Source organism: Danio aesculapii, chromosome 2 (assembly GCF_903798145.1).
Source record: "Danio aesculapii chromosome 2, fDanAes4.1, whole genome shotgun sequence".
NCBI lineage: Eukaryota > Metazoa > Chordata > Actinopteri > Cypriniformes > Danionidae > Danio > Danio aesculapii.
This window is the reverse complement of record NC_079436.1, coordinates 10,738,387-10,751,480: the sequence shown is the minus strand read 5'-3', so window position 1 is coordinate 10,751,480 and position 13,094 is coordinate 10,738,387. Positions and strand designations below refer to the sequence as shown.

Below are 13,094 nucleotides of genomic sequence, written 5' to 3'. Positions count from 1 at the left end.
AAAAAATTAATCTATGCCTACCTATATATATATATATATATATATATATATATATATATATATATATATATATATATATATATATATATATATATATATATATATATTTATTTATTTATATACACACACATACATACATACATACATATATACATACATATATACATATACGCACACACACATATATATATATATATATATATATATATATATATATATATATATATATATATATTCTATATATTTATTTATTTATATACACACACATACATACATACATACATATATACATACATATATACATATACGCACACACACACACCATTTTGTTAAATGTCAGATGATACAGCACAAATCTTGACAAATATTAGGAAAAATTATTAAAAGTTGAGTTAAAAGACTTTGAAATAACATGCACTGTGGATTAGTAACTTGTATGAAAAATAATCTTAAAGGGATAGTTCACCCAAAAATGAAAAATGTACTCTCCCTCAAGAGGCTCCAAACCTTTATGAGTTTCGTTCTTCTGTTGAATGCAAACGAAGAAATTCTGAAGAAATCCTGTAACCCCTGACATCCAAAGTGGTAAAAACAAATACTATGGAAATCAGTGCTTATTTTTCAGTGATTATTTTTAAAATATCTTCTCATCTGTTTTAATAGTAGAAAGAAACTTCTAAAGGTTTGAAGCAAGTAAGTGATGACGGAATTTTCAATTTTGAGTGAACCACCTCTTTAAGCTAAAGAACGAGATTTTTTTCAGAAGCATTAATCTTCTGCCATGTTTTGCGCATTGCAGTTTGCATGTACCGAGAGCCTTCACTGCATGAGATTGAAGAGAAACAGCGATCCAGGAAAAGCTCAGGAACCCCAACAATGAACGGAGGCAAAGTGGTCAACCAGGACTCCACATAGCAGGAGGCTGCAGTCTCCACGCCCCCTCCACCCGCGCGCCTCCAACCAATGGGAATAATACCACACGCTACGACAAAAGAAATGACACACTGATCTCTTGCCTGAGAAAACCTTTATAGAAGAACGCAGAGACGAGACGGAGTTGAACTCAACATTTTATGCAAAAAATTTAAAAAAGAATAATAATAATAATAAATCCAGCGGGCAGTCGTTTCATTCAGAGCTGAAGTGATATTCTTTGTTGAGCTTCAGAACATTCTCACGTGTTAATTTTCATGCGAATGCTCTTCATGTATTATTGAATGTTTCGATCTTTGCTCATTACTGTCGTTTCTTTTTGTGGATATTATGCAGAGCTTTATTTAGTTATTTATTTATTAATTCATCGGTATTACCTGAGAGTTGAATGCACTTTTATGACTCAAGTCGAGTGGGAAAACAGAATGTACGCTTGGTTTTTTTGGAGCTTGTTCATTTTTGCTAGGAGGTAACATCCATGCACTTTCTTCAAGAAAGTCATTTGACGCACATACAGTACAGTATGTCTAGCACAAGTACACTAAGTGCGCGTGTGTGTGTGTGCACCTCAAAACTGCAACACGGTTTCAGTCGGAGCTTCTTTAGTACTACGGACCCCTAATGATCGCACCCAAAAACAAGCATAAGTGTTATACTTGGCTCCAAAATCCCACAAGAAACTCAGGAAGCCCTTAGTCCTCGAAGTGTGAATCTGCCACCAGCCCTGTCCAGTCCACAAGCACAATGAAGGCCAGTTGTTTTGCTCCCTACGGAGGGTGTTTTCTGGAAGTCGGCCTGGACAGAGTGGGTGAACTGTGGACTAGGAGGATTCAAAAAGTCTTCCAGTAAAAATAAAAATAATATGGCATGAGAGCTGTGCCCGAATATGCAGCAATGAGCTACGACGAAAAAAAAACAAACAAAAAAAACTAAGAGACTTCAAATGCATGAGTCCTCAGAAAAAGTGTGTTTGTAGTCAAACGAGTACGGGAGAGTGTAAAAACAGGCATGCAATGGAAAGATTGTATAGATCAGTTGTTGTTTTTTCCCCCGAAAAGCAAACACCGGAGTGTTTAACTTTCGCTGTGTACAAAAACAGAACTCTTTATTTTTCATGTTTGCAGATGTTTTCACCTTTAACAGAACACTTATCATATATGCATTATGAATAATGAGATGTATAAAATATGCATTGATATTACAACGCAAAGTGATATTAGGGTTGATTAAGAATAAAAGTATGATACTTCAAAACTTTCAGCTCGGTGTCACTGCATGTTTGTTTGTTATCTTGCGAGTAATTGTATATTAAAGGTGCTGTATGTACATTTTTGACTCTTCTAAAGCATAAAAATACCATGATATTACTACGAATGTAAACGTTAGGTGCGCAGGTTACCTTGTCAGCCCGAGTTCTAACAACACTCCACGTGACGAGGTTTGCAGTGATAAGCAATTTGACTGTTTGCACCAGACGAAACATGACAAGAAATTTAAATACAGCCATTCAGAAGCACAAAATAGTGCACTCACTGCACTCCAACGAAATGGTACGATTTATAACCATCACGTGCCATCAGAACATTATTTAAATCAGCCTTTAGGCTCGATAATCAGGCACAATCCTGTTGGTGTCGTCAATCTGGCAACCTGGTGTGTTTTGAACCAAGAATGCAATACTTAGTTCAACCACTGGGTGTCAAACTTACATGCTGCACCTTTAAGAGGTTCCAGTGTAATTACAACTGCAGTATTTATGTTTGAAATCGAATGTTATAAATGGATTCTGATTGCAATGTACAAAACAAACTAGAAAAATTGACGTGAAATTAAGCAGGGATCAGTAAGCATGGTTCAGTTTGACTGTGATTATACTGTATTTAATCATAATATGACCTGTATTTTACTGTATATCAGTTATGTTATGTTTGTTGCTTGTTCAAACAATTTATTTAAAATGAGTTGAAACAGGACAATTCTTAAGGATTGGGGGGGGGGGGGGGGCAACTTAATAGTTTTTTGTTTAATCCACTTAAATTTTCAAAAACGATTAAGTTAACTTAATCAATTTGTGTTAGGACAACGTGAAGGAATTGTGTGGAACCCAGCATTTACAGTGTATGTTAATGTATTTAGAAGTTGCATTGTGAAAATTACTGCATATTTTACAGTAAAGATATACACACAATTCTGTAAATACAAGATAAATGCAGACGTATATAATGTAAATACAGTATATTTACTGTAATTGATTTACAGTAAGTTACTGGCAAACTGCTGCCGGTAAGTTACTGTAGATTCTACTGGAAATTTTAACAGTGCAGACTTATGTTTTCCCCCCTGGTTGTATTGATATGCACAAAAGATTTGAGACAAACTTGAGACAAAATTTTAATTCAGCACAAAAGTTTTTTCAAATGTTAGTTGCAACCCAGGCTCATTATTGATACATACCCAAATATACATTTCTGGACAGCACTAAACACGTCCCAGGAGCTATGTTTTTTTTGCAGTTTTTGTTTTCACAAAACTACCTGAGATCTCAAATTTCTCTCTCGAGTATCATACGTGCCTGGTGCCAATTGCGTAAATCCACCAGAAGTTTCTGTTAACTGACTGATCCAACGATCGCCCTACCAACCCCCTTCCCTAAAGCCAACAGACAGTGTTTTCAAAAGCACCGATAGACCCGCCCAACCCTTTACCTAATCCCAACCGATAGTGTTTTTAAATGCACCGATTGACCCGCCCACCCACTTATATAAACCCAATTGACAGTGTTTTCAAAAGTACCAAATGGCTCGCCCACCCCTTTACCTAAACCCAACCGATAGTGTTTTCAAATGCACCGATTGACCCGATCACCCACTTCCCTAAACCCAACCGACATTGTTTTAAAAAACAATCCAGAGAAAGAAAAGCTCTCACGGCAGCCTGATTTTTACCACATTTTCAGATCAGATTTCAGTTATTTACTTGTTTATTTTATTTTTTGCCTTGTTTTTGTCTTACCTGCTTTCTGGAACCATTCTTCGCTGAACTTTAACCCCATCATGGTGGTCATCTGTGTCACAAGTCCGTCAATGTATGTGGCGAGCCACTGGAAAAACTGGAAACAGCAGAAAAGCCATCCACACGGAGGTAAGCGGTCAGCTGGTAGCACGAAAAGAAACAGAAGCTGTTGCTTGTGTCATATCACCCCATAGCATTCGTTTCAAATACGAAATACAGCCATGCATCACTCAGGCTACTGTACATAATTTGTGCTCTCCAGAAATGTATACTGAGTATTTATTGGTAACTTTATATACACTGTAAAACCCAACAGTCAACTTTATCAAATGAAACGTGTCGTTAACTCAAAATTGACTGAAAGTTAATTCTCCTCATTTGAAACGAATTTTGAACTCAGTGTTGATGGTAATGAGTTAAATACCTCATCACTTCAACTTAAATGGAGTAAGTTCACAGTACTCATAAAGATTAGTTTAACTCAAATGGTTTGTAGCAATCGGTTTCCTCAAACGTTTTGATTTGCCTTATTGGGTTTTACAGCACTCAGTTCTCTTTATTTATTGGGTTTTACTGTGCTCAAATTGCTTCGTTTACTCCAGTGGATTAAGTTCACAGTACTCATTAGGATTAGTTTTTGAACTTAAATGGTTTGTTGCAATTGGTTTCCTCAAACGGTTTGAGTTACCTCAACTTTTTGGGTTTTAAACCCAAAGGGTTAGTTTACCCAAAAGCGAACTTTGTCATATTTAGAAATGACACCCATTCCTATCCCCTGAGGCCTTCATTCATCTTCAGAACACAGAGTATTTTACATGATATCTGAGAGCATCCTTATCCTCCACAGACCAAAACAAGCCTGAGACGTTCCAAAAACATTGACAAGACATTCCATTACATGGGTGTGTAATTAATGACAGAATTGTCATTTTGGGGTGAACTAACCCTTTAATGTTGAACTTTTTTGATTGTCTTTTACTTCTTACAGTAGCATGGGGAACATGATTGAATAATGAATTTGAAAACGCAGTGAAAAACTATTCACTTGTCAGCTGAAATTATATAGTAAGGCTCCAAGTGATGTTAGAGGTCACCGCTTAGTGCGGTTTGAAGGAGTGAAAAGGCAGCTTAAGCATATTTCACGAGTTACAAATAGTCTCAAGCACGGTTTAAAACTTAAATGGGTTTTTTGAAAAAGAACAGTGATCAAACACTTTCAGATACCAAACGGCCCCCAGTGACAAATTCCTTAATTATCTGCCAAACTCTATTTAACTGGCAGCCAAACTTTATAGTTTCCACTGAGTTTGCAAGATGGCGATCTGTTCTCAAGTCAATGAAACCCTCTTACAGCAGGTTAATCAAAGGAAGGCCAAAAGGAATGAGCCATTCATCCATACACTGTAAAAATATCTGTTAATTAAGTATTTCAGTTTATTTACGGTTGTGAATTGCATTATGGGAGCCTGACCTCTGCTCTGTCAACTATTGATGTTGAAACTTCAACGCTACAGTTTAACAAAGTGACTTAGACAGACAGATAGATAGATAGATAGATAGATAGATAGATAGATAGATAGATAGATAGATAGATAGATAGATAGATAGATAGATAGATAGATAGATAGATAGATAGATAGATGGCAGCTTATTACAAGGTTTTTGTAGCATAATATACAACACCAATCCAGACAATATATAAAGTTTTACAAGGCTAAATGTCTACATGAGGTTATTAATTAGCAAATATTATAAATCTTGCGAACGTAACATTAGGTGAGCAGGTGACATTGTAACATGCTATGTGACGAGATTTGCAGTGATAAGCAATTTGCATTAGATGAAACACGACAGAAGTTTAAATACAGCCATTCAGAAGCACAGAATAGCGCACTCACTGCACTCCAACGAAATGGTGAGTTTCTGATTTTATTAATACATATTAAACCTCTTTAATATTATGAAATGTACATACTGAATCACTGATATGTGTCTGTGATTTCTATAAAATTGCATCTTTAAAAATGACATTTATTCAAGTCCTTCAAAAACACTAGCATTTCATGAAAGACAAGTGCAGTAGAGGACATGATAATGTGGAGAATCTCAATGGGCAATCAGTTCAACACTCCAGCAGTAATTGAGTGCTGAACAGGGTAAAGATCTGTATCTCCGCGTATGTACCTTCATTAACAGGAAGAACACAAGCTCATTCTGAAAACGTAGCCCTATATACATTTCTGGAGATCGCAAATTATGTAGCCATAGGAAGGTATGGCTGCATTTCGTCTTTAAAACGAACGCTATGACGTGGTATGACGCTGTTCCTTTTCACGCTTACCAGCTGATCGCTTACATCTTTCCCGATGTCTACAGTTTGTCCAGTGGCTTGTCGCGTATGTCGGCGGACTAGAGATGAAGAGAAGGAGTTGACTACAACGACGGGGTTTGAGTTCGGCAAAGATCGGTTGTAGAAAGCAGGTAAGACAAAAACAAAAGCAAAAAATAAAACAAACAAGTAAATAACAGGGTGAAAACTTGGTAAGATTTGAAAAGGTGGTAAAAATCAGGGGGCTTTTCTTTTTCTGGGCTGCTTTTGAAAATACTATCGGTTGGGTTAAGGCAAGGGGGTGGGCGCTGGTCAATTGGTGCTTTTTAAAACACTATCGGTTAGGTTTAGGGAAAGGGGTGGGCGGGGGTGATTGGTCAGTCAGTCAGTCGACAGCAGCCTCTGGTGGATTTACACGAGAAGAGCAGGTGTGAATGTCACTCGCGAGAGAAATTTGAGATCTGAAAAAGCATACAGAGCAGCTTCTTGTGGATTCGCGAAAACAAAAACTGCAAAAAAAAAAAAGTACCTCCTGGGAAGTATTTGGCGCTCTCCAGAAATGTATTTAGGGCTACGTTTTCAAAATGAGCCTGGGTTGCAATGTCTTGCAATGGGAGCTTTTCTGGATAGAGAATGGTGTCATTTATTTGGGTCTGAACATTAGGTTTGTCATAAAACTGGGGGGAAAGACTGAAGCCAAAGTGTATATAATCGTCAGTAAAATGAATGTGAAGTTTCTTGTTTAAAGGTGTTTTCTGCAGCAGGAGTTTGGTCTCTAATGCGCATACATGACAGAGTGAATGCAAATGTTTATCAGATGCACCTTCAGCAACAAATGTTCCTTTACTTTGCTCATCACACAATCAGACAACATTTTATCCCCATTGTCATAGCAAAACAAGTAGAGCAGTTCCTTAAAGCTGAATAATGAAATGGCAGACCCAGAGTCCTGATGTAAACCTAAAAAGTACTTGGCAACAAAGTTTGGCTAAAAAACACCACAGTCAGTCAATTGGGGAAAAGACTGAAAAGCAGATCCCATCAGAGCAGAAAGAGGGAGACTAGTGATGACTGTGAGTGACTAGTGTGGAGTAAAATTCCATTTCTGTTTTGCAAAACTGTTCCAATAGCATAGTATTGCCTCAGTGAATGATGATTACATTATTTCAGATTTTTGTCCTAATCAATTTTATCTCAACAGGGTGTTTTTTGACATTCAAAACAAGGGTAAGTATGGTTAGGCCATACAATAAGCATTTTTGATTTTAAGATTATGCTTATGCTGAGTCCTCATAAACCACCCTCAAAGGAGATGAGCAACATTGTCCCCAAGATTGAAAACATCCCTGAAAACGTTGACATTTTTGATCTATCATATCTGCAAAGCCACAGTGATCGCAACATACTGTAGGTTTACCCCAAAGTCCTCTGAGTTCTGTGAAAAAGGAAATGAAGATTTTATTATCTCATGTTGACCTTCACTGTACATACTTAAAAAATACAAATGTAAAATTAGAATTAATAAAATATTAACCCTGTTATGACAACAAACGATTACTCATCATAGTGGTGAGTCAGAGGTCCATCCATAATTTAATATGGCTTTTAATGTTGCATTGCATCTTCACAACTTTGAATTTCAACTCTTCCTTACAACATTTAAAAGGAAAATTGAAAAGACTGACGAATTTTGTTCCCAGCTACAGGTAAGTGCAGGTATAAGTCACATCAGCGTGAAAGTTAACGCACTCAAGCAGCACAACCACTTGTCATTTTAGGACTGCAATTCTCTGCCCTTAATTCTCCTTGTTGTCATGGAAACAGACTTTCTCCACTGTCTGTAAGGAGAAAGAGGAGGAGGAGGAGGACTGCGTTCAGCCAAGATCATCCGTTCTTTTCTTTTTTGTGGGAAACAAATTGAGATTACGTTTGAGACTGTTTCACAGTTTGTTTTCAAAGTCTCGCACTGTACATATGGACACCTAATGGCAGTGATAAACCATTACAAGTCTCTGAGGAGAATAACAACATGACTCTGTCTCTGTGTGTCTGTATACGTGTTGGTTTTGGTGGTTTGCGAGGACACATTTATAAAACTTCATATAATGACATGGGTATGTATGACCTAGAAAATACTGAAGGGGTTTATGAGGACACAAATGTATATAATGACATGGATATGTATGACCTAGGGAATGTTGAAGAGGTTTATGAGGACACAAATGTATATAATGTCATGGGTATGTATGACCTAGGGAATGTTGAAGAGGTTTATGAGGACACAAATGTATATAATGACATGGGTATGTATGACCTAGGGAATGTTGAAGAGGTTTATGAGGACACAAATGTATATAATGTCATGGGTATGTATGACCTAGGGAATGTTGAAGAGGTTTATGAGGACACAAATGTATATAATGACATGGGTATGTACTGTATGACCTAGGGAATGTTGAAGAGGTTTATGAGGACACAAATGTATATAATGACATGGGTATGTATGACCTAGGGAATGTTGAAGAGGTTTATGAGGACACAAATGTATATAATGTCATGGGTATGTATGACCTAGGGAATGTTGAAGAGGTTTATGAGGACACAAATGTATATAATGACATGGGTATGTATGACCTAGGGAATGTTGAAGAGGTTTATGAGGACACAAATGTATATAATGACATGGATATGTATGACCTAGGGAATGTTGAAGAGGTTTATGAGGACACAAATGTATATAATGACATGGGTATGTATGACCTAGGGAATGTTGAAGAGGTTTATGAGGACAAAAATGTATTTAATGACATGGGTATGTATGACTTAGGGAATGTTGAAGAGGTTTATGAGGACACAAATGTATATAATGACATGGGTATGTATGACCTAGGGAATGTTGAAGAGGTTTATGAGGACAAATGGATATAATGACATGGGTATGACCTAGGGGATGTTGAAGAGATTTGTGAGGACAAATTGATATAATGACATGGGTATGACCTAGGGAATGTTGAAGAGGTTTATGAGGACATGCATGTATATAACAACATTGGAATGTATGAACGTGGTTGAGAAACACTGATCTAGGGAATGTTGAAGAGGTTTACATAATGTCATGCGTATGACCTAGGGATTACAATCTTGAGGTGGTTTATGGGCACATGACTTGTGTCATTGTAATTCAAAAGACTTAATCTCATATCATATTCAAATCATATTTAATGGTGTCTTTTTTGACATCCAAAATTTGCCACAGGTTTCCGTGATGGTTGGGTTTAGGGGTAGGGTTAAATAATAAGCGGTTTTTACTGAATAAAATACATTATGCCTATGTAGAGTCCTCTTAAATCACCAATATCAAAGTGTGTATGTGTTTCTGATGAATGTGTATAATGGCATGGGTATGAGACAAGTATTACAAGGACACTGAGAATACTGAGGACACTGCCGATTTTTCAAAAGGCTTATGAATAATAGAAAATGAGCTTATTCAGAAAGTAAAACTGCACAGTTTCCTGTAAAAAGGGATGGATTTAGTGACTTGGGGGCTCAAAACAATTTAGCCAATAGTCCTAATTTGCACCTTTTTTTTTTAGTTTTGCCATTTATTCCTATAATCACTCAATCTTGTTTTATACATTGTTATATTAATGCAATCTATACATTTCAAAATGATTAATTTTGTTTTAACATAAATAGACAACAACAACAAAAATAACTAAACTATGTTTTTAAAACTAAATCTTCATCTGATTTGACGGCTGGACTGCTCCATGATTGAGAGTGGGGGACACATTTATGTAATAATTAAGGTAAAATGTTATTTGTTAGGCCATTGCCATACAAAATATCATAGAAAACTATGTTTATGCGAGAAGTACCCAGATGACCAACTACTTCCGACGAGATTCTGAAGTGTGCATTTGATGAACGCTACGATATCCCATGATTCATCGCGAGAGAATTCATGAATGAGAGTGAAGCGACTGACAGGAGTAGGTTACGTGATAATAACACATGGTGGATGTAGTACGTCCGTGTTCCATTCACTCACATGTACCTGTCTAATGGTCGAGTAGTACATTTGAATTTAAATGCAATACCTATTGAGTAGTAGGCGATTTCAGCCATCCCATCTTTCTGTGTGTAAGAAAATGATAGAAAGTACGTTTTTGCTAGAGACAGAAAGAAGACGCAACTTAATTTAACATCCACCTGTACCAAAAATCCCTGTACTAAAACTCTCTCTCTCTCCCTTTGCTCTTTTTATGTATACTCCTCATAGAAGTTTGGAAACATCCTTGAAAACTTTGACATTTTTTGATCTATCATATATCTGCAAGTTACATAACTGCAAAGCCACGCTGATCTGATTCTGTCAGTGCGATTGTAACATAGGTGTACACCAAGGTCCTCTGAGCTCTGTAAAAAAAAAAAAAAAAAAAAAAGACTGTGCTGCCTGCCTGTAAATACCCTCCTTTCTTGAAGAATATCGATTCGATTAAATCTACTGCAGCTCTAAGCATTCATGCTGCTATTCCGTCCTGTCATTCTCGCATTGATCCGTCGTCTCTCATGTTTTAATTTTTATGCTCGCCTGTCTGTCGTTGGGTTGAAGATCTTAATCTACAGGGATTGCCCGCCCGGGTTTTGTTTATCCTCTTCCAAACACTCTCAGGAGGCACGGGAACACCCTTGCAGTCTTGGAACATCAAGTTCCTCATTCAGAAATAATTGGTCTCTTTTCAATTAGCGTGATTAGCTTGCTCTCTTAGATCTTCAACGCAACGGAGCATCAAAGGCAGAAAGCCTTGCCATGTGAGAGACTTCAGTATGTGCCAGATTTTTTCTCTCTTGGAAATGCCTTCCTGTGTATTGCTTAGTAGATCAGAAGCAATGTTGGGTGTAATTAGTTACAAAGAAGGGCGACATGGTGGCTCAGTGGTTAGCACTGTCGCCTCACAGCAAGAAGGTCACTGGTTCGAGTTCCGGCTGGATCAGTTGGCATGTCTGTGTGGAGTTTGCATGTTTTCCCCGTGTTGGCATGGGTGTCCTCCGGATGCTCGGGTTTCCTCCACAGTCCAAACGACATGCGCTATAGGTGAATTGAATGAAGTAAATTGTCCGTAGTGTATGTGTGTGAATGAGTGTATGGATGTTTCCCAGTACTGGGTTGCAGCTGGAAGGGCATCCACTGTATAAAACATATGCTGGATAAGTTGGCGGGTCATTCCGCTGTGGTGACCCCTGATGAATAAAAGGAACTTGAATGAATAAATGAATGAATGAGGTACAAAGAATCTAGCTACTGTAATTAAAATACTGCTGAAAAAGTAAGAGATTACTTTTTTTTGGTAATTTTATCAGTCATACATAATATACTTGCTTAAATACTGTGTGTAATTAACCAATTCAGACAACCAGAGTAATAAATATTTTGCATACTTTTATTTTTAAACCTTACGAACATTTATATTTTATCAAAAAATTGTATATGCTTAAGCAAAAAAAGGAAATAATAGTAATAGTTTTAAATAATAGTTGATTATTCAGGTTTTCAGATTATAAAGGTTATATTTGTCTGACATTTACTTGTGATTAAGAATCAATGTCAATATAGTAAATGTCTGCCACAAATCTGCCACCAAAGGAACTACAAATCCTGTCATGCATCACACACTCACACCTGTCCCGGTTCTTCTTTGATTACACACACACACACACACACACACACACACACACACACACACAGCTGGGAGCTGCTCAAAGACTGATTTCATGGACCATATTGACCTTATTCTTCAATGCGGTAGTGCGCGCGTTTTTGCGATTGTTGTAGAACTTCCGATTCAGCTGCCTATGGGAAAAATGACTAGAAATAATAAATGGCAGAAAACGGTCAAACTACTTACTCTACAAACAAGTGTTTGTACGACAATACAGACAAAGTAGAATAATATAATAAGAAAATATCAGTTTGCAACACCAAGCAGCAAAACGAGCTGTTTTAACGTCTAAAAATGAATGGAAGTGAATGAGACTGGAAGTCTCGAGCCAAAATTATTCAAATGGCTGCGCCCGCTCGTACGCGGAGAATAAGGTGAATATATACAGCACACAAACACACAGACTTTGCTGAGTCTTGTTAATCTGTAACACCACAAAGCATTTTCCATGTATTGTCTTGCCATGCCTTTTGACCCTTGCATTGTTTCTTGTTTATCCTGTATTGAACACTTTGCCTGTGACCTTGACTATAATTCTGGATTTCCTGTATACATCTGTTTGTCCCTGTGTTGACCGTTGTTGTCTGACCATTCTTGTAATAAACTGCACATGGATCCGCACCTCTGTTGTCCAGCACTGTTGTGTTACAATTACAAAGTAACTAGTTACTGTAATTAAATTAGTTTTCAGCTGAAGGTTTTACTTTTTGTTTTTTGGTAATATTATTACAGTCACATATGATGTACTTGCTCACTGCAAGAAAATTAAATAGCTCTATGTTAATTTAGAGAAGCAGAGCAATATATATTTTGCATTGCAATTTTATTTTTCAACCTAAAGAACATTTATCATTTATCAAGAAAATTGCATATGCTTAAGCAAAAGATAATTGAGAGTTATTTTAATGACAATATAAGGTACAAAGTCAGAGTAATGGTAAAAATATATTTATTAATATTCAGGTTTTCAGATTATAAAGGTTTTATTTGTTCGACAATTGCACATGATTCAGAAACAATGTTAATATATGGTGTGTATTAAATATGTGACATTAATTTGAAACATTTTGTGTTTTGCTACATATATTGGTTAA

At 36.8% G+C, this 13,094-nt stretch overlaps 1 protein-coding gene across 4 annotated transcripts in view; it reads left to right on the top strand.

Annotated features, from left to right (window-relative positions):
• Positions 1–2,187, top strand: part of fgf12a (fibroblast growth factor 12a) — a 122,197-nt gene extending 120,010 nt beyond the window's left edge. For all 4 annotated transcript variants that reach the window (XM_056472614.1, XM_056472607.1, XM_056472599.1 and 1 more), the window contains one exon: positions 800–2,187. In XM_056472614.1, the coding sequence (XP_056328589.1) occupies positions 800–915 (116 nt within the window). In that variant the 3' untranslated portion in view covers positions 916–2,187. The remainder of the gene's footprint in view (positions 1–799) is intronic.
• The last annotated feature ends 10,907 nt before the right edge of the window (positions 2,188–13,094 follow it).